At 48.8% G+C, this 24469-nt stretch overlaps 8 protein-coding genes across 8 annotated transcripts; 2 read left to right on the forward strand and 6 right to left on the reverse strand.

Annotated features, from left to right (window-relative positions):
* Nucleotides 1-3082: 3082 nt before the first annotated feature.
* N7520_008881 (uncharacterized protein) lies at nucleotides 3083-3960 on the reverse strand (the record flags this gene model as incomplete). Its single annotated transcript, XM_057142815.1, has 4 exons — nucleotides 3083-3268; nucleotides 3324-3651; nucleotides 3707-3852; nucleotides 3919-3960. The coding sequence occupies 4 exons, from the start codon at nucleotides 3958-3960 to the stop codon at nucleotides 3083-3085; spliced, it is 702 nt and encodes a 233-aa protein (XP_056992103.1).
* A 418-nt stretch (nucleotides 3961-4378) lies between these two features.
* Nucleotides 4379-5242, reverse strand: N7520_008882 (class I SAM-dependent methyltransferase; the record flags this gene model as incomplete). Its single annotated transcript, XM_057142816.1, has 1 exon — nucleotides 4379-5242. One exon carries the CDS (start codon nucleotides 5240-5242, stop codon nucleotides 4379-4381), a length of 864 nt encoding a protein of 287 aa, XP_056992104.1.
* A 1544-nt stretch (nucleotides 5243-6786) lies between these two features.
* N7520_008883 (uncharacterized protein) lies at nucleotides 6787-7406 on the reverse strand (the record flags this gene model as incomplete). Its single annotated transcript, XM_057142817.1, has 2 exons — nucleotides 6787-7069; nucleotides 7156-7406. Coding segments are annotated over 2 exons (534 nt in total), but the record flags the coding sequence as incomplete, so codon positions are not given.
* Nucleotides 7407-8827: 1421 nt separating this feature from the next.
* Nucleotides 8828-9127, forward strand: N7520_008884 (uncharacterized protein; the record flags this gene model as incomplete). Its single annotated transcript, XM_057142818.1, has 1 exon — nucleotides 8828-9127. One exon carries the CDS (start codon nucleotides 8828-8830, stop codon nucleotides 9125-9127), a length of 300 nt encoding a protein of 99 aa, XP_056992106.1.
* A 1391-nt stretch (nucleotides 9128-10518) lies between these two features.
* N7520_008885 (uncharacterized protein) lies at nucleotides 10519-11638 on the forward strand (the record flags this gene model as incomplete). The annotated part of the gene is made up of 5 exons (XM_057142819.1): nucleotides 10519-10596; nucleotides 10745-10783; nucleotides 10940-10981; nucleotides 11135-11176; nucleotides 11597-11638. 5 exons carry the CDS (start codon nucleotides 10519-10521, stop codon nucleotides 11636-11638), a joined length of 243 nt encoding a protein of 80 aa, XP_056992107.1.
* Nucleotides 11639-12388: 750 nt separating this feature from the next.
* On the reverse strand, nucleotides 12389-12580 carry N7520_008886 (transcriptional regulator family: Helix-turn-helix and Homeodomain-like HTH; the record flags this gene model as incomplete). The annotated part of the gene is made up of 1 exon (XM_057142820.1): nucleotides 12389-12580. One exon carries the CDS (start codon nucleotides 12578-12580, stop codon nucleotides 12389-12391), a length of 192 nt encoding a protein of 63 aa, XP_056992108.1.
* Nucleotides 12581-12888: 308 nt separating this feature from the next.
* N7520_008887 (acetyl-CoA carboxylase ACC1) lies at nucleotides 12889-19879 on the reverse strand (the record flags this gene model as incomplete). Its single annotated transcript, XM_057142821.1, has 2 exons — nucleotides 12889-19602; nucleotides 19718-19879. The coding sequence occupies 2 exons, from the start codon at nucleotides 19877-19879 to the stop codon at nucleotides 12889-12891; spliced, it is 6876 nt and encodes a 2291-aa protein (XP_056992109.1).
* A 1475-nt stretch (nucleotides 19880-21354) lies between these two features.
* Nucleotides 21355-23156, reverse strand: nde1 (nuclear distribution protein NudE; the record flags this gene model as incomplete). The annotated part of the gene is made up of 2 exons (XM_057142822.1): nucleotides 21355-22860; nucleotides 22920-23156. The coding sequence occupies 2 exons, from the start codon at nucleotides 23154-23156 to the stop codon at nucleotides 21355-21357; spliced, it is 1743 nt and encodes a 580-aa protein (XP_056992110.1).
* Between the last annotated feature and the right edge of the window lie 1313 nt (nucleotides 23157-24469).

Below are 24469 nucleotides of genomic sequence, written 5' to 3' on the forward strand. Positions count from 1 at the left end.
CGAAAATGAATTTGGAATCAATGGAGTCGAGAGCTTGCAATGATGGCTTGTAATTTCTTGCACAGGCGTCGCCAGTGAGTCAAGAGATCTTTCTCGCTCGAACCCTTTGAGAACCCAGATCATTATAGCCTGACATATCCACTTTTCGAATACAACCCCGACTTTTGCCCGCAAGGCCTTTGTGGTCTGCTGCGGACCATTTGATACTGCTGCGGAATATCGAAAGAGATCGACTAATGGTGCTATTGACTCCCCTTGACGCCGCATGTATTTCAAAGCTGATTCGAAATGGAACCTTCTGAGTTTCGCGCTAGTATCGATATTTCCTCTCGTATCGAATCCGACTCTTGCCGCTGGCAGTCGAGCAAACACGACAAAGCAAGCTTAGAATCGAACCGATTAGGACACATGAAATTCCAAAAAAAAGGGGTCAAGATGCTGTGGGTCTGCTATTGTCGATTGGCTTTTTATCTTGCGGCTTATCTCAACTCTACGAATTAGACCTAGGTGCTGCAATTGAGGAGAGAAAGAACGCCCAGCTACGATATTTACACTGTGCAGACTTGTTCTGAAGTCGCCTCCGAGTGGACATGTTTTCAACTTGCGTCCAGTCTTCATCAGATGCGACCAGGGCATCTTGCCCTTGCCACAGAGCAGAGGGTGTCTTTTGACGGATCAGTGGATTTTCTCCCATGTCTGGCAAGCTCTGACACGTATATCACATCCCTTTTGATGAACAAAAAGCTTATTATCGTCTTACTGTTGTGAAAATCTTTTGGTTCACATGATGGGTTTTCCAGAGCCTCCAGATGTTAGCTTTGGTGTATTTTGGTCTTCTTCTGGCCACGCACGGTAAGGTACTATTCCTCATCCCTGTATATGCCTTAAAATTGCATATTTTTTGTCGCACCCGACTTTTAGTTGACAAATACCTGCAAGTCCTCAGCTTTATTGGATACCAGAATTACGCCATATTTTTTTATGACACGTAGCTTTCGGTGTGCACGCATTGCTCAAGCTTGCAGTAGATCAGGATCTTACCCACTCTGGCTATTGGCTGTATCAATCACTTTCATGAATTGGCACTGGTGGCCTAAAATGTATATCCCTCCCTACGCCCACCTCGTGGAAGATTGGATCTGCCACCCTATTGCTATACGTCGCTATACTAGCCATAGCACGAGCTAGTTTCTTTACGCCAAGTCAAAGCATGGCCCTCGGATGAAACATCATAACATTCCTCATGATCATCTGTATTGGATGCGCGATTCTTTCATTCTGGTTAATTCCTATGTGCAGATTTTGCGCCACACACCTGCAGCCAATGAGCCCGCTATAGTCATTGTGAGGCTGGTCGACACGTACTACAGTGAACTGGGTGTCGGTACTCAGGTCGATTTAGTTCCTGGAATTTTCCAATCTTACCCCGCGCAGGATCAAGCGACGGCTCGAGGGGGTATCTCTGTAGGGCCGGGCGGACCATCACCCGGAACGGTGTGGGGACTCCACTTATACGGGCAAATTTGTACCTTTCGGCGATCGCGATCTCAGGGAACACGAAAAGTGGGTAAACGTGAGACTGTTCAACAATAAGAGAGGAGCGGATCATGTAGTGGCTCGCAGTGGGGGCCAAATGGCTACTAGGCAACTAAATACTCGTATAATGAGCTGACTGGGTCCCCTGCATGCATGTTTCCATTTAGGGGCAAAAGCTGACATCTCCGTCCCCCCTCCCCCCTTCCGGCTTGTGCCACACCCACCTTCATATTCCCTCGACGATTAAGATCTCCACAAATATTTTACTTGATCTTGATATTACCAGCCGCATCTACCCGGTCAGCTTATATGACTCGTTTACGTGTCGACCGAGGCGCCGCATTCTTAGTTACATTGCCTCCAAAAGATCAGTTATCGTGTCGTGGGGCTACAAAAAATAATTTTTTGTAATTCCATCATCTTCTACCCGCTCAGTGCTTGAAAAAAAGTACAAGATCCTATTATGTTACTGCCATACCAAACTGTTGGAGTGTGAGGTCATGTAGCCCCCTCCGAGCTTCTAGTGCTTGCTTCTCTCTCCCCTCTTCTTCCTTCCTCCATACCTCTCGAAAATCAGAATCTGTTGCAGCGCATCTGCCTCCATGCGGCTTATCTAGCTGCTTTCCCCCCTGACCGGCGGCCATGTGGCGGTCAGTTCAGATAGAATTATTTATTTCCTACTGATTCCCTACTACCTTTAGAGTCCGCAGCTTTGCAATGACTTATTAACCTCCCTATAGTTGCAAGATCATTTTCCTAATATCAAGTGATTTAATGCCGGAAATGCAGAAATTAGTATATTTCAAACTAGAGAGAAATTTGAGATACCATGTCTTCATGCCTTCGTCTTTTACTTCTGTTACAGTTCCCCTCGAGGTTCAAAATAGCTCCATGTTCAACTCCCTTTCTGTTAGCGTCATTTTTCTTTCTTCCTAAATCAGCATTCTCACTTTCGGTCAAGTCACCTCCTCTTGGCTGCAGAATTGCCAGTCTACTATCATATTGTTATCAATTAATATTTTTTCAACGTTATGTCAAACTACTAAAACCCTGGCTAAGCTAGCAGAACAGGACCTGGTCCACCGCAATAAGAATCATTTTGCGGTCAGATTCTATGATTGCAATCGTATTCTGGCAGGAAAGGGTGCCCCATATCCCGATTCTCATTAAGTTTCAATTACGATGTCTTGTCTAGCATTTCAAGACCATTGACAATTTTGAGCTTGAGAAAGTATTTGAAATCAGCACTGAACAGAAGGCCCAATAGGAATGAACAGTCTAAATTACTTTATTGGATAATTTTTATTATAAACTTGTATATTACCGTTGTCAAAATCATGTAATGTTTGATGTTCCGCCCAATAAAGGTATTCAATAGTTTGCATTGGCTACATAGCGCCTGGGTATAACTCTCAGTATATGATGTGGGATACTTAAATTATATTAGAGTAATGTTATATGCAAAAAGGTGGTCTGTTTTGTTCTTCTCTCTTACATTTCATATCGTAAATAAACTGAAATGTGTATAGATCGGAAGCACAGTAAATTAAAGCTTATCGAATATTGAAGGAAAAATTGTCGAACCTGAATGGATGGTTCGACGGCGCCTCCAATTCCGACCGTATCTGCTCATTGGGATGCTGAGGAAACTTGGAAGAGATATCCCCAAAAAAATTGGACCCGCATTTGTCGAGGACCAGTTATATGTTTCCATGGTGAATATTGGGATAGTCTGAAATGCTGTTAGACGAGGAAGCTCGCAGGAACAACAAGAATACATAACATACTGTCTCTAATGCGGCAAAGATAGAGGATATTGTGATCTGGGTTATCACCGCAGTGAGAAATCGTACATCGTAAAATTCGCGAAGCCGCAGAGATGCTTGATTATAATCCTTCGGGGGCAGTGATGTCGCCTCTTCTCCAGCCAGAGGCGACAGAGGTTCATCTTGATCTATCAGAAGATTAGCGACGATCTTCAAAACATGAATCGGCCGAACCACTGTCAGCCTCTCTTGATTACCTTTCTCAATGATCATTATACGCAGTATGATGTCGCATAATAGCATAAAAGCTGGAAACGCGAAAGCCCCGTGTGCTCCAAAGTGGTCGAACCTGTACTTTGATAAGCAAATCTCCCCATAAAAATCAGCTGGAGTGGGATACATACAGCAGGCCTCCTATGACGGGACCGGAAATCATTCCACAGGTGTTTGAAGTTGATACGAATGGCATATACTCCCCTCTCTTTTCAGGCGACGCAGTATCTGCAACAATGGCAAAACTCAAGACACCGACGACGGCCCCCGATACACCCTGACATACTAGCAATATTTTATCAGTATCAAAAATCAGGGGAATTCTGAGTCAGGGGGCTTCTACCATAGCGTAAACAAAATTATCCGTGAATGTTGAAAGGCACATTGCCACTAAGACAAATGCGCCCGACGCTCGTAGCTTGCGAAAGCGCTCCAGGTGGGTTAGAACTGAGGAAAATAACCGGATTATATAAATAGGCCGGACTGAAGATAGTTACACAACAAGTTAGGGAATCTCTTCTTCTATGACCTGGAGTCTCAAAAGATCAAGTAGTTACAAGAGGAAAGGAGACCAGTGAATATAGTGTGGACGATCGACAAGGTCACGTTGAAATGGAGAAGCAGGGGGATGCAGACTGTAATTCTTGGCTTGACTGGTTTTCAGCTGCATATGTCAGCCGCGGTAATCGGGGATTATACATACTATGGAATCATTTGTAAACTTGAAGGTTACGTGTTCGGAGTACTTTATAATCAAAGAAAACCCCTTGATTTGTCAAAAAAATCTAAAATGTGCTTGTTCTCTATGCAGCTGTACTAAAGACATAGAACGTCTCATGGGCACCCCTGATACTTTCAACAAAAGTCGCTCCGGTCTTGGATGAAAGAGAAACCAGTTCGTCCTCCTCCCACTGGCGCATCTTCATGGAAATATAATTCTTCTCCAAGATTGTTTGATCCTCGTTGTTCACAGCTTCCATATCAAATTTGATGTACTTGAAATTACCCTCCAAATCACCCCGATGGTTCGATACTCGGTACACAATGTGAGGAAAGGTTTTGCTTTGAATCTCCTTGACAACCTCAGGCTGATGGAATGCGATATCCTTTTTCTTGTCGAGGAGAGAGCCATCGTAGATCGAAACATAGGCCCTTCCAGTCACAGGACGTAGAACCTTGGAGACTTGATTGAGGAATGTCTCTGGCTGACCGTCCTCAGACAAGTGGCTGATCGACCCAATGGAGAAGACCAGAAGATCAATCTTCGAGTGCACTCTGTCCCGCATAATAGCCTCCAGATCAAGGGCAGAGCCATTGATCCAGCTAACATGCTCCTTCAGAGGCCCTGTAGTAATTTTCTTCGCCTTGTCGAGCATAAGTTGCGCATTGTCAACACCCAAGACTTCGGTGTTGGAAAAATCGGCGTTGGCCTCGACGGCATTCCGCTCAAGATCATGAAGGACACGCCCTGTACCCGTTCCAACATCCATGAGGACAAAAGGTTCATCTGGGGTCGGTGATCGCAAAGCTTTCAAGTCCTGGTAAACTTTCCAGTAGAAAGAGGCATCATCAACGGATTGCGAGTTTGGTGCAACGATGTTATAGTAGTCAACCAAATAGGGAGAACTGTAAACATCATTGGGTCGGTCTTGTGTAGGTACAGTCATGTTTGAGAAGATTGAAGCTGCGAGAATTGAATTTTATGAAGTCAGCGAAATTCGAGACGAAATAATAAATGGAGGGTGCCCACAAACCCGCAGCCCAGAGCCGAAGACACCCCGCGTTGGGGAATGGAATCTGCACGAATCCTCATGACGATCACAATTGCTCTGTTACATAAGAAAATTGCTTTTCTTGTGTCTTGCGGCGGTGTGACGAAGTATAATGAATGTGGCTGGCTGAAGAGGATCGCCGGAAGTGGGGCGCATAGCATGAGCTGTGATTAAACACATATTTGAATCACAGCTGGCTGAAACTTGACCATGCAGCTAGATATGACAGGTCAAAGGAAATCTCACTTTCTAATGTATTGTTCTCAACTGCGTCAGTGATGCATAACCACACATCACCAAGGCATTAATAACTCGGGCGCCAATATCTCCCAGATAATCATCATGATTGGATACCTGGGTACATACCGGTGTATAATGCGAATTACTAGTAGTATTCGCGGGCGCGACATGCATCTGCAGTCACAGAGACAAGTGTATACATGAAAGTGAAAACTAATGGATCACTTTCAAGCGAAGTCAGACCAAACTCTCTATGCTCTGCTCTATACTACGTGGCTTCTGACAAGCCTAGCTGCATACATCCGCACGGGATCCGCCCAGCCTTTCAATTTAGAGTTTCAAACAAACACGGCCCTAGCCATCTCACTCTTGACTTCGATCGGAGGCATAGTCATGTACATGCTGTAGTGGGGAGAACTGGCCCCTTCTACGGATTACCATACCCTTACGGGTCACATTCCGTCCCGTAAGGAAAAGGGTATATTAATACGAACTTAGCACTAGTTACAGAATGGACGCACTTACACATCTCTCACTTTTGACCTTTGTCGAGGGATCCACTGCTCGCCGAGGGCGACCTTCGGTTGTGGTGGGTTTTGCTGAGTATATCCGATTCGTGCGTCGTCAGAGCGTACAGCCAACGAGCGTTCCCCTCTTCAATGCGTACAGGTCTACTCTCTTTCATCGGAACTGGACTCTTCTACGGTGCGCTTCATCTTCTCGGCTTTGTGCGTTTGTGTACTGGTCAAGCATATGGCGACGCCACTTGCATGCTGGCTTCTAGCATGATGGCTATTCTCTCAATTCCATGCATTGGCGCAGCAAACAAAAGGTTAGTTCCATTTGAAATGGGTCTTCTTGGCATGTATGGAGGAGTAGTTTTTGCAAGCAAGATTAGCTTATGGTCACCGGTTTTCCTTTCTTTTGGCATTATTCTTCTGGCTTTCTGTTTGGACTTGAGTCGCTATAGACGCAGAGAGTAGTACGTAATCAGGGAAAACAAACTGGCCCTCGGGTTGCTGAGGGGGTATGGAGAATTGGCCGCGTGAAATACTGTACGTGGCTTATATAGTACGGTTGAATGGACATAAACCCCGTTCTCCACACCCTATGGTTATATGTACTTGGAATCGCATTCATCTGAGATACATAATGTGGTTTTAAAGATAAAATGTTCAATCCAGTCTGCGAATAAACTTGGCAGGTACTCCACCGAAAAGGCATCCAGGTTCAACATCTTGTGTGACCACAGCTCCTGCTGCGATGGTTGCACCTGCTCCAATACGTACCCCATCCAAAATTGTGGCGCGTGCCCCAATCCAACAGTCCGACTCTATAATTATCGGTCGAGCAAAGGAGGTCCCACTAGCTTCTTTTCGGTCTTTGGCGGCACTCTGATGCGTACCTGTACAAATACACACACCTGGTCCTAAAAGGACGCGGTCGCCAATGCGAATAAGTGTGTTATCATATAGTGATACTCTATGAAATATTATGGCACTCCAAGTCAGTAAAACCCTAGAGGAAGGATGGAAGTAGTCACCTTCAATTAGAAGGGGTCAACTTACTCACGGTTAATGTAAACACCATCTCCGATAAATACATTACAGCCCCATCCCACAAAAAAAGGTGGCTCAATATTAGCTCCCTCACCAAGCTGGCCAAGTAGACCTTTGGCTACGGCCATGCGACGTATCTTCAATGATTCTAGCGTGCTGCCCTCGGGAATTGCTTGGTCATTGAAATCATTGAGCTTTTGCAGTGTTATGATTTTAAAATCGCGAAGCTCCTTGGACCTGGATGCCGCGAAGCTAGACATATAATATTTGTCAATTATATAAGACTTATCAGGGCTGGTGTCCAAGAGACAGACTTCATTCCATTTATCATCCTTTCATATTCGTCACACCAAGGCACTTGAACGTGGCTTTCCTTGAGTTCTGATATTAGAGTGGGACTTTTTGTTGAAGAAGACATATTTCAAAACCTGGATCCTCTGATCAAGACTGGTGACAACGAATAAGATGTAAAAGGAGGGGTAAGTCAGTCGTGTTCAGGTTGTTAGGTAAGCGGAAGGCTCGTGCTGGTCCTGTACACTGGTTGAGCTTTCAGTGAAGGATATCTATTGAGAGACAGGTAGAAGCTTTCAAATTACTATGTGATATGGAGGAATAAAGCCAGAATGAAAGTGATAACATTCGTATTGAGGACAAAAGGACGAGAGTAAGACGCACTCTCTACCATGAATCTGAAACTAGTCCCGATTGGGACGAAACGAACTAAGTTAGCCTGATCTACCCTTTATGCCTGCAGCGTAGCAAGAATATCTCTTTCTCACTTCTTTCACGCCTTATCTGTACAAGGAAAAAAGCAGGCAAGAAAATTCAGCGCTTGCTTACCAAGTTAGTTCTCTCCTTCCCTGCCTTTCCTTCTTCCGTTCCTCTCGAAATGCAGATCATGTTCCAGTTCCCATGATTTCCACAGAAAAGTCTTTTCAAATGGATTGTGGGTGGTGATCGAGGTGGGAAGCCTGCAAGACAGCTATTGTCAGGCATATAGAGAAACCAAAATGGCTTTCTGTGGAATGTGAGAGAGATCATTTGTGCAATTATATGGAGAGTTTTCATGCTCTGAATGATGCCCAAGTGTCTTCCTTAAACTGTTGGCGAGAGTTTTGTGACTGATATAAATCAAACCAAAACTACCCCTCCTTTCAAGTGCTTATGAGTCACAACTTCGGCGGTTGCCATCGTGTTGGTCTGATTCCCGACCAATGTCACCTGCTCTCAAGCATTACGAAAAGTCGATCATGCATTAATCCCGCACCGCAATCCTCCACCCTGCAGCAGGAAGCACAATGACAAAAGCCCTATAGGGCTGAAGCTGAACATGGAACATCAGCTTCACCATTAATAGCCATTCTACCCCAACTCTCCATCCCTTGGGCCACTTAATTGGTCATCTAATTATGGTCCTAGAGGGTGACACGGACATCGCACCAATTGTCGATAGATCAGTACCCTGCCCACCCAACCAACTCACGAGCATAACCGCCAGAGTCAGCATTACATTCCACGAGATTCAAGTGCTTGATTTTACTGAGTTGAGATGAGGTTCTCCTTAGAATATAAGATTGTGGCCATACCCCGAGACCAGCAACACTCTAAGCACAATGTATATCACTTTCTGAATCTTCCTGGCCCTTTTTCCTTCCCCAATTCAGTACATCATATCGACATCATGGGGATAGTGAAACTTCTCCTCAAAGTAATCCTCATCCCTATCGTGATTTTCGCTGTCATCATCATCATTATTTCAGTCCTCATCAGGATACGCCGAGATCGGAAAAAGGAAGAGAAACAGATCAATCAGAGGGGCTTCCAGCTACCGCCTTTAACAGAATGGACCTATCCGGACCAGGGTGATCCTGTTCAGGTTCAGAAGCCTGCTCCGCTGGCTTATCCAATCACTCCGATCCCTACTCCGGCCCACATGGTTACTCCGAGTCAGATGGAGTCAGGCTATGCTCGACCGTGCTAGATTATGTATGACAAGGTACTCCCTAGACCTGCTTCCTTTCTGACCACTCCCTAGGTGTATTCCTTGGTGGTTTAAATGAGGTTACTGTGGCATTTAAACTGTTCATCATGTTTGACAGATCGTCTGGACTGTAGAAGCCCGGGATATTGTTGATCTTTATTTCCTGATGTGTAATAGCGTTTTTTTCTCATGTTTAATTTGAAAGTTCAGGAGCTCAGCCAATTGACCTAGATTATTGTTACAAGTGCCTGTTTTGAGGACGAAGCTACTCATAAGATGTAATCGATTGAATTCCCATGAAGGATCTAATGCAGTGAAGTAGGTCAAAAGCCCCAACTTCGGTGAATAACTCTGCTGCCTGGTCCCTGAATGCGGAGTATTCCCCTGGAAATTGGTACAGACACGACACACATGGCGCGTAGATGTAACCCTGCTGCTAATCAGCACATTTTGTGAAACATAATTGCAACCTGTGAATCCCGTAGGCAACCGTTAATCCGTGACTAATGTGATCTCATAGAGCTGAGCTCTGTGAGAGTCGAGGTGTCGATTCTTACCAATTTATAGGGCTGAGAACACTTGAATAGTAAATTTTGAAACTAGTCTTGCGTGAGAACTAGTCATGTGGGTCATAGAATCAATCATGGGAATTTGAACTTAATTTTTGTCATCACTTCTCTATATGCAGCCGTTCAAGGTCTCGGGTTCTTGAGAATGCATAGGCATTTATTTACATATATTTATTTCGGCTTATTCCGGATTCCTTCCCCATCTTTAAGCCCGGAGCCCTCAAAGAGTGAAGCCGAAAAGCCTATATACGGTGGTAATTATATGCAAGATCAACAATCAGCACCAAAACTAGCATCTGTCTTTCACTTTCGGTGACTTTAGAGCCCTGGTGAAGAACGGCCAATCCCAAGCCTGATAGTTCTTCACCAGCACGTCCTTAACCAAAGGCTTCCTGTCCCGGTCACATTTAAAGCCTCGCACTTGGCTTGAAATTACAAATAAGTCATTCTAGTGGTACCTTCTGCAAATATCCATGATACGAATCAATCTATGGGAACAGTGGCTTTGCAATGTCGGCAGTCTTTTCGTTCATCACACCCGCTCTCTCCAAAATGCACCTGTCACAACCACGTTGCAGGTATTTCAATGGGCCTATAGCACAATGAAGCATGGTGTACGATGTGCCTTGCCGTTTCCTTTTCTCGGCACATGTGTATCAAGTTTCCCCATTTACATCTGATTCAATTTTCAAAATGCCACTTTCATTCTGGCTATAAATAGTAGCTTTCTGCATCTTGTCAAAGCTTACATTACGTCTAAGTAATTTCCTGCCCGACCTTGCTTAACCCTATTTTCAACACAAAAATCCTACAGAAATCGACATGAATATTTGGAGCATCATTTTTGTGGCTGTCTTTGCCATCTTCGTGGTAGCAGCCCCGACGCCTGATGAGATGACGGTATGCTAATAGAGACAATTCGTTGATTCTGCGGTTATGAAACATGAGCTAATCGCACTTTTATGATCAGGCTAATGGTGTTAGTAATCTACCTATGCTCCACTAATGGATTGATGAAGATTGCAGCTTGACTTACGTTGATAAATAGTTCCTTGAGCCTCCGTGGCCCCCATTTTCGGATAAACTGGTATGTACGCATTAAAAGAATGATATATGAGTTCCATCGTTCATGAAATACAAGCTAAATCTACTATGATGAGCAGAGTGTCCGTTCAGATTGACCTATGCTTGACCCAGGCATCCATGAGTCTGGCAGCTGACTTCGATTGATATATACAAATAGGGACCTGAGGATCCGGAACCGCCCGAGTTTTGGGATAAACGGGTGCGCAAAGGGAGATCATAAATATACGTTCCATTGTTACAAAAATATAAGCTGACTTTATTACGATGAGCAGGGTGTCCGTTCAAATTGACCTATGCTTGACGGATGCATTCATACACCCGGCAGCTGACTTAGATTGATTTATACAAATAGGGACCTAAGAATTCGGAACCGCCCGACGAATATGATAAATTGGTACGCTAATGAAGTCATACGTGAATTCCCTGTTTCAAAATACAAGTTGATTGATGTATAATGTGATGAATAGGGTGTCAGTCATTGACCTATTCCTCAGATGGACTAATGAAAAAGGCAGCTGACTTGATTGAAATATACAGGGTGTAAGTGTCTCACCTTCTTGAGTGATCAGAGTACAACTGAGTTTGCATAGGGTGTACGTGATCTGCAGTGAGCTTCATTGAAAATAGCTCTGACTCGGATTGGATACGAACAGCCTTGTTGGCCCAAACCACACGTAAGGAGTAAGTTATTGACATATATGTGACGAGGCTTGGAGACTCAATTGCAGAGCTGATTAATTCACACAGAAGCCCCAGTCGAATTATATGCTCATACAGGGCCTTCAGATGCAAGAACTAACGGATTTCATTACAGCAAGAGAACAACTTGGGTGAAAGGGAATGGCCGTGCCCGTAACTCGTCTACGATCGAAAGAGCTGGGCCTCATGAACCCAGCTTTGAGACCTCGAGATCTTTCAGGCTCGGTATAGGTTTTCCCTTTTAAATTAGGTTTCCCTATACTTATATGCGAATGCACGGGCTTAGACTAAATGCCGTTTGAATAGTATGTCAGATTGAGGTGATAGACACTTAGCGTATGATTGATTTAGTCAGAAAGTAGAGACCATACATGATAAAGTAATTCATTATTCACAGTACTGCCCTTGTGGAGCACTCTAGACAAATGGAGTATTCTGCTCTAGCCCCGCTAGTCAAGAGATGGTGAAAACTAAGTAGAGGAGTAACAATCGAAAATGAATAGCCGACTGTGAGAAACATGAGGCGCAAGATTAACAAATTCAAACGACGCACAAGACCACAGGCCACGAATGAGATGCATCTGAACAAAATATCGACAGGAATGAGTTCACTGAGTAGCAGATATGATGCTGCTGCATTCCCGGCCACATCCTTCCCACCAAGTGCAATTTTCGTTTTCCTCGAACTAGCATGTTTCCTCGCGAATCCATTAATCGAAGTCTCCTTAACATATCGAGTAATCCCAAAGCGCTTCAGGACGCACTTAACTGTCGATCGGGAATGGAACTGCGGTAGCACGGTACTTAGCTCTGAGTATGTCCATGAAGGGTGTCGACGAGCTCTGAGGTGGAGATATTGCTGATCTCGTTTGCTGATCTCTTCGGGGCGGCCACTTCTTGAACGTGATCAGAGGCCTTTAGTTTCTTGGAAGCGTTTTACTGTCTTGTAGATCGTGCCGCGGCTGCATTTGAAAACCTGGGCTAGCTTTGTGGCGGAAACTCCCTCCTGGCGGGCGTAGATGATGGCTGACCTTTGTTCGGTGGATAGCTCACTGTTCTTCCTTCGGTCTTGGCTGATCCCTGTGGCAAGGGAAGGCATTTGGGTGTAGGTGGAAATCAAGTTCAAGTATGGATGGTTGTTGTGTTGTATGTAGGTGGCAGAGGGGTGGAGTTGGTAGAGACTTAGAGATACTAGGAGATTATTTAAGGAGAATTACATTGGAAGTTCCTGGTTGAAATGACATTCAATAAGATCAATTAGATACCGATACAAAAATATAACTCATAAACGTGATAAAGAAAAACCGAACAAATACCCATGCGCAATAAGCTTAAACAAACAAGAATCAGATCAACATCAAGTCATGAAGGTAGACAACTCTATTTCGTTTCCATTTGTTTCCACATTTACGCGGAGGCGAGGTACTTCAGCACAGACTCACGCTCCTCAACAGGAAGCATAGAGAGAACTTGCTGCACACCAAGGAGACCACCCTCCTTGTTTCCGATGAGAAGCTGGGCAACCTCGGAAGCGACACCCTCGGTACGAAGGGCCTCGACCTTGGACTGGACAAGCTTCTTGTTCTCCTCGTACCAGAGGGCGACCTTTTGGTCGTCGTGCTCGAGCTCATCGTCCAAGAGACCGGTCCAGGCGCGGAGGTTCTTGAGGTGGATGGCGCGGGGGGAATCGACGGTGGCGTTGGTAGCACCAGTGACGGGGATAGCACCAGCGGAGGCGGTGCGGGGAGTGGGAGAGGGAGAAGCGGTCACCATGCGCTTGACGATGAGCTCCTCGCTGAGACGGCGGCGCAGACGCCAGTAGAAGAAGCGACGGGCGTTTTGCCACTTGAGAGCCTGGCGGATGGTGTCCTTGGCCTCCATGCGGCCGGCGCGGTCGTGCAGGTCGGCGAACTGGAGGGCGATCTGCATGTAGACGGGCAGAAGCAGATCCTCGCGGGCGGCCATCTTAACCTTGATCTCGGAGAGCTGCTCGTTGGTAAGGGACTTGTCGTCCAGAGAACGGCGGAGATCGCCGTAGGTGGGGTCAAGACGGGCCATGGTCTCAAGCTGCTTGTCACGGCGGAACTTGATACCAACGATACCCTCGGGCTCGAGAACACCACCACGAGCATCCTCATCAGCGTACATCTCCATCTGCTCGGGGTTGATGGTAGGGTCAACAACGACCCAGGATCCACCACGGAGCTCACCGAAGGGAGGAATGTACACGAAGACGGGCTGCTCGTACTTGACGAGGGCATCGACAATGTAAGAACCGTACTTGAGAACCTCGTTGTACATATCACGCTGACCACCAGAGAAACCTCTCCAGTTGGCCAAAATCATGACAGGCAGCTGCTCACCGTTGTTGAAGTCACGGAGAGCCTGGGCAGTCTTGTACGCCGAGTTGGGGTACCACACACCACCAGCCTCCTGTACGATCATCTCCATGGAGTCAGGGTTGGCAGGGTCAGCAGGAGTAACGTTCTCAACCGAGCGCGACTCAACAGCGATGACACCCATGGGGATACCGCCAAGACGAGCACGACCAACAACGACGGTCCGGGCCCAGCCACCAAGCGCCTCCTCGAAGGAATCCTTATCGAACAGACCCGGAAGGAAGCCTTCCTCTTCCTGCTTACCAGCAATGAGCCAGCGGACATCGTAGGCCTGCTTGTCGGAGGGAGGGAAGTAAGAGATGTCACGGTCCCAGGTGTCAGACCAGGGACGAATAGGAACGGGGGCACCCTTCTTGTCGGGAACAAAGGACATCCACTCAACAATCTTCTGCACACCCTCGAAGTCATCAGTGGCAGTCATGTGAGAAACACCGTTCTTGTACATGATCTGGGTGCCACCAAGCTGTAGGTTGGAGGTGTAGACCTCACGACCGAGCAGCTTGTTGATAGCCGGAGCACCAGTCAGAATGATGGGCTGGCCCTCAACCTGGATGGCACGCTGACCAAGACGGACCAGGTAGGCACCGATACCGACGGAGCGGCAAGTAACCAGGGTGATGGTGAAGATGTCCTCGTAAGCCTTGGAAGTGGCACCGGCAATGAGACCGGAGCCCTTGAGACACTCGACACCAAGACCGTCCTTAGCACCGATAACGGTGGTGATCTTGTGACGCTCCTCACCGTCCTCGTGGATAAGCTCAGTGATAACCTCCTTCTTCTTGCTAGCGTCGAGGCGCTTCTTGACCTCGGGGGTGAGGTAGAGGTACTTGAAGCCAGCCTCAGGCTTGGCAGGATCATTCCAGGCAACGGAGAAGAAGGGAATCAGTTCATCAGCAATACCGATACGAGCACCAGAGTTAGCAGACAGGTAGATACGGGGAATACCAAGTTTGCGAGCCAGCTCAGTACACTTGTGGAAGAACTTGTCCTCCTGAGGACCGAACGAACCAATCTGGAAGGTGATGTCGTTGGCGACAATGATGAAGCGACGACCACGAGGGTACTCGGGGGTGCGGGCAGTGACAATCCATCCGACCATACCGTGAGTGTTGGTACCGGGCTCACGGGAGACCTCAACCAGGTTGTCGGTGTCATCAAGCACAAGCTCGCTGTAGTCGATGCACTCGCCAACAGGGGGGCGCTGGGAAGACAAAGAAGGAATAGTCTCGAGGGCCTTGGTCCAGCTGTTCTGGAAGGCCTGGCGGAAGAGCTCAGGGAAATCGTACACATACTGAGTTCCCATAAGGTGAGCCTTGTAACGCTTGGGCTGCAGCCACTCCTTGGTAGGGTAAGGAGTAGACACCGGACGCAGGTGCATGGAGCCAAGCTTGGTGGTACCGCCAATGCTCTGGAAGATCCACTCGCCCTTCTCGGACTTGCGCTCAATGTAGAGCTCGACCTGGATGATGAATCCGTAGGTGTTGCTGATGATGACACGCAGGGGGTAGGCCATTCCAGTGGTAGGGTCGGTGCAGAGAATACGGATCTCAGCACCGGTGACACGCAGACGCCACAGGCGGCGACCGAAGCGGTCGAGGAAGCCAGCCAGGGCCTGCTCAACATCGACAGGCTCGAGGTTGAAGACGGGAGAGAAGTTGATGAAGATGTGGTTAAGATCAGAGTTGTTGTTACCAATGATCTCGAGGGCATCCAGAATGTCAGTCATCAGGCGATCAGCCTCCGAGATCAGGTACTCGGCAGTAGGGATGTCATCGCGGAGACGACCCGGACGGACGACAGCGCGAACGAAGTAACGCTTGTCAACAGCCTTGTCATTTTCAGGGCCCTTTCCAATAGCCTCGTAAACGTGGATGTTACGGTTCTCGGTGAAGACGGGGGAGATCTTGAACTTGGACAGACGAGCGAGCTCAAGCTGGAAGGCCAGAGCCGGCTCGTTGTGACGGATACTGACATCCTCCTCGTAGTTCGGGCCACGGAAGGTGAAGTAACCGGGGTACACACCCTTCTTGCCACAAATGAAAGTGATGCGACGAATACGGCGGGCAAGCAGCTCATCCTTGCAGTTGGCAAGCAGTTTCTCCATCTGGGAAACAAGCTCAGTGTCGTCCAGGTTCTCAACGTCGCGGATGGCGATGTTGCAGACACCGGTGAGCTCGCTGTCGTTCTCAAGCTTCACAGTGGGACGACGCTTGCCCTCCAGGTTGGCGATCAGGCCGTTACCACCGACAGCCTTGAGCGGCGCACGGGGGAAGACCTCAAGGGCTCTAGCCAGGCACTCCTCAGCATCCTCCAGGTACTGGACAGGGACGATAACTCCCTTGCGAATGGGGTCACCGGAGGGATCATTTGCCAAGTAGGACATCTCACTGATGGAGTTGATGCGCTTGAAGGGGCTAGCGATCTCGGCAGTAGGAGTGCCGGGAGCAGAGGGCTGAGTGGTCACAGAACCAAACTCGGCCTGGTTGCCGACCTTGCTCAAGGTGAAGTCCCAAGACAGGTAGGGAGTCTCCGCAGAGGCAGCACTGTAGTCAATACCCTTCAAGGTGTAGGCACGGTAGGCACGGCGGACGTAGACCTCCAGAGCAGCAAGGGTAACCCAAGGGTCCTGGTGTACGAAGAAGCGAGGAAGCACATCGAAAACAGTGTACTTCGAATCGACAACCTCCTTCAGGGCAGCGAACTCAGGCTGACGGTGCTCCCAGCCAGTCTCACCGTAGCGGGACTCAACAACGGAAGACCGCAGGATGTGCTCCATCTGGGTCAGGCGCTCCTCCAGGGAAGGCATAGCGCACTGGATGAGAACCTCACGGGCCTTGAGAGTGACCTTGGCAGTGGCGCGAGCCTCAAGATCAGTCAACTTCTTCAAGATGGGCTTGAAGTGGGGAGCCACATTGCCAACCTCGGGCTGGTTGGGGCGGTACATGTCCAAGATAGCCAGGATCAGGTTGTTCTTGGAGCCAACGCGGCTGTGGGAAAGAACGGTGTGGACAACCTTGGTGATGTCATCCTTGTTCTCCTCACGGAGCTTGAGAATAACATCCTCGTCGCGCTTGGTACCGGTGGAGAAGAGCTTCTCGACCTCGTAGTACTGCTCAAGGAGACCAATGAAGACATTGTACTCATTCACCTTCAGACCATCGATAAACTTGTTGATGACCTGAACCAGGGGCAGAAGAGTACCGCGCAGGATATCAGCGTCAGCGGGGTTGACATTGTCCTCAATGAAGCGGATAATAGTCTTCTGGAGCTGCTTAGCGGGGAACTCGGCATGACGGGCGCGAGCCTTCTCAACAACAGCCTCCATCTGAGCATCGAGCTTCTGGGGAATACGCGAGTGCAGGGCCGAGGATTGAGCGGTCCACTCTCCGTAAGGAAGATCAGGGTTGCGAAGAACCTCAACGAGCTCCTTCAGTGTAGTACCCATGATGACCTGGTTGTCGAAACCACGGAGAATGTTATCCAGAATAGAGTAGAGCAAGGTGAAGCGCTGGGGGGCCTTGGTACCGACCACAGTAGGCGATCCAAGCTCAGGCAGCTGTCCAGCGAAGGGAGTAGCGTGCTTGACACGAGAGGGGTCATCCAGAGCGAGAATTCCGAGGATATCTCCAGCCTGAAGGGTAGCACCAGGCTGCTTGATGAGCTGCACCATACCATCCTCCTGGGCAATGAGGGGCATGTACATCTTCATAACCTCAACCTCGGCGTAAGGCTGGCCAGCACGGACATGCTCACCGTTCTCAACGGTAAACTTGACCAGCTTACCAGGAGAAGGAGTGCGGAGCTGAGTAGGATCGTTCTCCTGCTCCAGAAGGCAAGTCTTGCCGTCCACACTGAGACGAGTGGCAGCGGGCTCCTCCTTCCAGTAAACGTTGTGACTGCGGCCGTCCAGCAGAACGAGAAGACCACCGTCAGCCAGGGCACGCACACCAACCGAGCACTTGGAACCATTGATGAACAGGTGGTAGCTGTCAAGGCCTGCACGGGTGGCAGTGAACTTGTAGCGGGCACCCTCGTAGATGAAGTCAACGGGGAAGACGGTCTTCAGAACCTCCTTGGAGGAGACCTGACCCTTCTCAAGGCCCTTACGGTATTCCTCAATACCCTCCTCGCTGGCGAGGTGCGCCTTGGTGACGGCACCGCAAATAACAGCAACGATGGGGTCCGGACGCTCAGCAGTCAGCTTGTTCGAGATCAGCTGATCCAACCATCCAGTGGTGATGGTGTTGTCCTCAAAGGCAGGAGTCTCGAGCAGCTTGATCAGGTACTCGACAGTGGTACGGAAATCACCACGAATACTCAATTCCTTAAGCGCCACAACCATGTGCTTCCGCGAGGCAGATCGGTTCTCACCGTAAGCGAAGATGTGACCGAACTGACTGTCGGAGAAACTGTGAATTCCACCGGCGGTACCGACGGAGAAGTAACCCCAGACGTTGGAGGAACTACGGAAGTTCAGCTCGTGCATAGTACCGCTGGAAGGCTTGAAGCCCTCGCCGGGGTCCTCAGAGGTGATACGGCAAGCGGTGGTGTGACCCTTGGGCTGGGGTCGGCGCTGAGTCTGGAAGCTCTCCTCGCTGGAGAAATCGAAGTCGATCTCGGAGTGGGTGTTGGGGTCAACGCCGTAGAGTAGACGAATATCGCGGACACGGTGCAGAGGAATACCCATGGCAATCTGGAGCTGAGCAGCGGGCAGGTTGACACCAGACACCATCTCAGTGGTGGGATGCTCGACCTGAAGACGGGGGTTCAACTCGAGGAAGTAGAACTTGTCATCGGCGTGCGAGTACAAGTACTCGACGGTACCAGCGGAGACGTAACCCACCAGGCGACCTAGGCTGACAGCGGCCTTCTCCATAGCCTGGAAAGTAGGCTGCTTGGCAATGGTAACGGGAGCCTCCTCAATGATCTTCTGGTGACGACGCTGCACGGAACAATCACGACCGAAGAGCGAGATGTTGTTACCGTACTGATCGGCCAGCAGTTGCACCTCCAAGTGGCGAGCATTTCCAGCCAGCTTCATGATAAAGATGGGCGATCCGGGGATCTCGTTTGCGGCCGCGTTGTAAAGAGAAATAAAGTCCTCCTCATTGTCGACCTTGCGAATACCCTTACCACCACCACCCTCGGAGGCCTTGACCATAACGGGGAAACCAATCTGCTTGGCCTTTTCCAGACCCTCCTGCGGGGAATATGTGCAGCCCTTGGCGTAGACCTCGTCCTTCACGGTCACAATGCCCTTGTCATCGACCTCCACCTCATCGACACCAGTTCCGGACCACGGGATACAAGGGACTCCGGCATGCTGTGCGACAATGGTGGAGGAAATCTTGTCTCCCAGGGAGCGCATGGCCGAGGCGGGGGGACCAATGAAGATAATCTTCTTCGGCGACGCCGCCAACGACTCGGGTAACCGAGGGTTCTCGGAAGCGTGACCCCAGCCAGCCCACACGGCGTGGACATCCATACGCTCTGCCACATCGACGATCAGCTCGACGTTGGCATAATTATTATTATTTGTGCCACCCGGCACCTCGACGTATTGATCGGCCATGCGAATGTAATCGGCGTTGGCGTGCAAATCCTCGGGAGTAGCCATCACGGTGAACTGGATTGCGCGCTCGTTGCCAAAGGTCTCGTAAGCCCATTTACGCACCGAACGGATCTCCTTAACGGCGGCGATACCGTTGTTGGCGATCAGCACCTAGAAAAAAAAGAATCCGCTTGTCAGTTCCGGATTTTGGAATTCAACAATCTCGAGTTTCCTTGCATCCAATGCTTCTTCATCGTGTTCGGATTGGATTGAATTGGTTACTCACCGAGCTGATCACGGAGTGACCTCCATGGTTTGCCACGAAGTCCTTGACGGCACTTGGAGGCGCGACATCCAAGTTGTTGCCACCGATGAAATGTGAAGGAATGGATTCTTTGGCATAGACATTGTTGCCGTTTGCTGACGAGTTACCGTTGGGGACGCCCATGATGTATTCGATCAATTAGGCCGACTCAACGACCATACAGCGGGGGTGGAAGGAGGATAAGTTGTGTCGGAGTATTAAACAGCGCTGCTGCTAAGAAAGTAATATACAGGAAGTTCCGGACGGTGGCTAGTCACGGAGGGCAAGAATCTGTTGCTTGTGATCATCAGCAAATGAGCCCAAGATTCGGGGGATTCGGCAGTTGCAGCCAAGCAAAAACAGTGAGCGGTAACTTTCTGCAAGCGGAGGTTGCAGGTGTGTCTGCATTGTCAAGCTGGCTTAACTGGGAAGTATTTCAACTCACCAAGTTTTAGAAAGAGAGCCACCAATTTGAAGCCCAGTGAGAAGTAAGAGAGAAATGAGAATTAATTAAAAAACCCAAAAATTAAACCCAATGATTTCCGGGGTTTCGTGATGTACAAGTAGTACTCAGCAATTTTTTTTTGGTGAGTTACTAACGCTGGGAATGAGTTTGGCCCCACCAGGTTTTTGGTCCGTGCAGTCCCAACCAGGTACATCATTTTAACGCTATCTACTATGGTGATTGTAGGTACCATCAATACCCCCAACCAACGTCGTGTTGGGCTGGATCCACTCATATCATTGAACCAATCATATATTTCCTCATGGACTCAATTGGACTCGACTGGACTCGACTGGAACACTACGGAGTACACTTCCTTCCTTCCGTCTTCGGATTCTGATTATTGGGCTTTTATCCATATCTTTCTGACTTAATTGGTGTATCTGTTTACCCCGGTATCCGCTTACAGAGTTAAATAATATGTAGTTATAACTTATCGGAGTTTCTAACGGACAATTGCATTTCTATTAATATTTTCATATTCCAGGCTGATGTAGATTTAGGGCGGAATCCAGGGCGCATGGACTCATGACGTTTTCAACCGGAAAAGGGAAAGGGGAAAAAGGGATGGATGAAACGTGGGGTCGATAGGAACAGTCGAACTACTCATGACCGGATTGAAAAACATTTCGGGGTCGACCCCCAACCTGAATCGAATTAGGTAAAAAGGTAAAAATGTCAAAGGCTTAAGAATAGTATATTTTTATATTAAGCCTACGATCGAAAATATGGGAACATTCGACATGAAATCGTTCGTGGGTATTGTAAACGCCTCGCGACGGAAGAAAATATGAGAAGAACTTGCTGAGACACAGCTTGGGACGCCTGAGAATCCATCCAAGGCTACACCAAAATAAAAGAGGGAAGCGCAGCACAACGGCTGGCATCCCCGTAAGAAACACCTCCCACTCATAGGGGAAAAAAAGGCTCTGTACAGGGAAAAGCGCAAAAGGGGGAGAGTCTAGGTCCACCATCCAGGTGGATCGCAGAATGCCAAAAAAAATGCAACAATGCAAAATGCACGACAACTTGACAAAGATTTTCCTTGCTTCCAGGCAAATGGTCGGAAATAGTACCGTCAAGATTCAAAGTGGGACAAGGGAAGACGTTACTTCTAAAACGTTTCACCAAGCCCATTTGCCTGCTTCCGGTCAGGTACTGGCGGGATCACTGGCGGAATCGCTCCCGGGCCGATGCTACTCTTAAAGCTTCGGGGAGTGGGGATGGCTGAAACGCCACTAGTGCTGCGCTTCTTCAATCCCGGGGTGGCCGAGATCGATGGCCGTCGGAAATCTAGTGGAATCCGGGAGGTCGGCGTTGTCGGGCTCACGATGTCTATGTCTTGATCCTCATCAATATTGGACATACTGCCCACCGAAGGGGTTTGCCCATTATGGTTGCTCAGAGAGGAGCGGGGGCGTCGGCTTTCAGTGGTCGGGTTGGTAGAGTAATGGCCAAGTGGGGTTTTGGCACCCGGACGGCTTTGTCGACTTTCGGGGCGAATGGGGACGCCCGAGTGGACGCTCTGGCTGAAGGAACTGCGGCTCGAAAAGCTAGTCCGGCTACTAGGTCGACTATCCCCGGTCCGTGCACCATACGACTGCCGATTCTGCTGGGCTTCGCTGTCTCGTACTGAGGAGCTAAAACTGCTGCCACTAAGGCGTTTAGAAGAGCTTCTCCGTACGGTGACGGTCGATGGAACCGGGCTGTCCCCAACGACAGAGCCGGAACGAGGAGAGCCTCGGGATGAAGTATCAGAAGGGGCGGGGAGTAACGACTTGGCGGATTGGACTCGCTCTTCGAGCTTCTGCATCTTGCCGATTAGACCCCGAATCTGGTACAAGGACCCGGATTTTGGTAGTCCCGATGGCCGCGGGGCATTCATCCTGGTCAGACTGGGACGAGAAGTGACGGACGGAGTGGAGCGACTCGCAGTGCTAAAGGCGAGGGACGAGGCTCGTGAATGGGTCGGGCGAGGCTGAGTTCTCGCCTGATGCAGGGTTCGGGAGTTGACAGCATCGGCACCTGCGACTCTCGTCCGAGGGAAGGTAGGAGTGGCATTGACTGATTTGCGGAAGTTGGTCGAGGCCTCGGAGATAGGAGGCGACGGAGGAGTCGCTGTGGAAGATGCCAATGATGACTTGGCTGGTGGTGTCGCAAACACGGGTGAAGATGTGGCGGTGTTAGGCGATCGGTCGAAAATTTCAAATGTCTGCGGGGTTGATGGGCTGCGGTACAGGGGAGTCGGTTTGCGACGACGGTACCCATGTCCCTCGGCGTGTCGTAGTCTCTCTTGGACAATCTCGGCCTCAACCTTCAGATCGGACAGTTCGTCTCGCAGGCGCTGATTATCGATCCGGAGACTCTCACGCTCCTGGTCACCATTCCTCATCTCCTCCTCTAACAGCACTCCGCGCTCAATAGCCATGTTGTACTTGGATTCCAAGTCCTCCAGGGACGAGGTGGTATTTCGGGCTTGTCGCTCATAGTCATCATTGGCGACCTCAATGTCGCGTAGCTTCAGCTGCAGAGAACGGTTTGTATCGCGGAGAGCAGTGATCTCCTTCTGCAGATTGTTTTGGACGGCGTTGGCTTCGGCTTTAGATTGCTTGTACTTGGTCTACAAACACATGAGTCGCCGCATCGCACAAAGCATCAATGCCCACAATAGCCACATACCTTCCACTCTTCCACTTCGTACCGCTGGGTATCCACTTTCTCTTTCAGCTGGCGCTCACGCTTCTCTGAAGCTTCAATGTCCTTCTCCAACTCCGCCTCCAGTTCCCGGCTGGAGAGTTGAAAGTCCGCAAGCTCCGACTCTAACTGCTCATATTGGGCTTTGTAGTGTGCAAGTTCATCTCGGTATGAGGAGCTGGTGTGCTTCTTCTCAGAAGGCACCTCATCGGCGGCTGGCATCTTCCCGCGTTGGGTACCCACCGACGGGTCGCAAAGATGACCGCGAGATCCGGATCACCTAATTTTTGGTAGATCAAAGGCCAAGTAAAGACTCAGCACAAATCAATACCGGGGTATTTCTCCTTGCGGGTTCATGCGCTAGCGTTGTGCGCGAAACCCGATCTCGTGAGTTGTCGATAAGAGCCCCTCGTCGAGGCGGTGACGAAGGCGATCGGGAATGTGATGGCCGAGCACCCTCCACCGTAGAGAGCGTAAACGCGCCAAGAGGAAAATTCCACGAAGAGGGGCCGAGCAAATAAACTTACCGTATTGCTCCCCTTTCATGCATAAATATGTGGGAGGGAACTCTCACGGTGGAAGGCACGATGTGATGTTGTTGTGATGCAAAGCAAAGCGGCTTGATTAGATTGTTGATTTCCTGTCGTCAGGGGCCCCATGCGCTAGTCCAGATCTAGTCGTCCCACGATGCGTTATGTAATCATCAATTGTTGTGCATCTATACCACGTCCTGGACTTTACTTAGATAAAACCTGTCGTATATAAAACCTGTCGTAGGACTTAAAGGTTACCTTAATGTAGATCAAGATGTAAGTTACCGGCTAGTTCAATGTACGTTGATATGTATCGAACAATCTGGAAATGTTAAACGTCGTCGCAAATGTTGAGGAATCGAATTATATATTTGCACAATGTCAGAACTTCAAACAGATCGGAAACGACAATTTACATCAATTGTTCACTTATGGGCTTGCCAAATACTTAAAATAATTAGCCCAAGAACTAGGTGTCTGATTAAATCCAGAATTCTATAGACTGATAGTACATAATGTTGTAGGTAAACCCGCACATTTGTTTGCTTCAAATTCATTGGTGCACGCCCAACTCAGTCTATTTTCTCCACGCACATATCCCACCCACAATGGATATGCACGCTCAAGTGCTCTTGTTTCCACACATGATTTGACCAAGGGCGTCTTCTCTTCACATATTTCTCGTGCCCTTTGCTTCTGTATGTTTCACTGTCATTTTACATCCACGCATCTTTCCTTCCACACCTTTTGCCATATTCATCTCACCGCCCACGGCCCCATATTACATAATGTTTCAGCCTCAGGCTTCCAATGTCGTGGATCTCGATCGCGTCTGGGTCCATCCAAATGTCCGATTGACCTGGTGCCCGAGGTATACACCAAATCTTGGAAGCTTGAGCAAAAGAAGGTGAGAGACCTTGCTATTGTGTTTAGGTGGGCACGTATGTCTTCCCTTTCTGTCTATATTTATCCCACTTCACGATCAACCCTTTCACCTCCCTT

This window comes from Penicillium odoratum, assembly GCF_028828045.1.
Source record: "Penicillium odoratum strain IBT 22623 chromosome Unknown utg000006l_segment0_segment0, whole genome shotgun sequence".
In the NCBI taxonomy this organism is placed as follows: Eukaryota; Fungi; Ascomycota; class Eurotiomycetes; order Eurotiales; family Aspergillaceae; genus Penicillium; species Penicillium odoratum.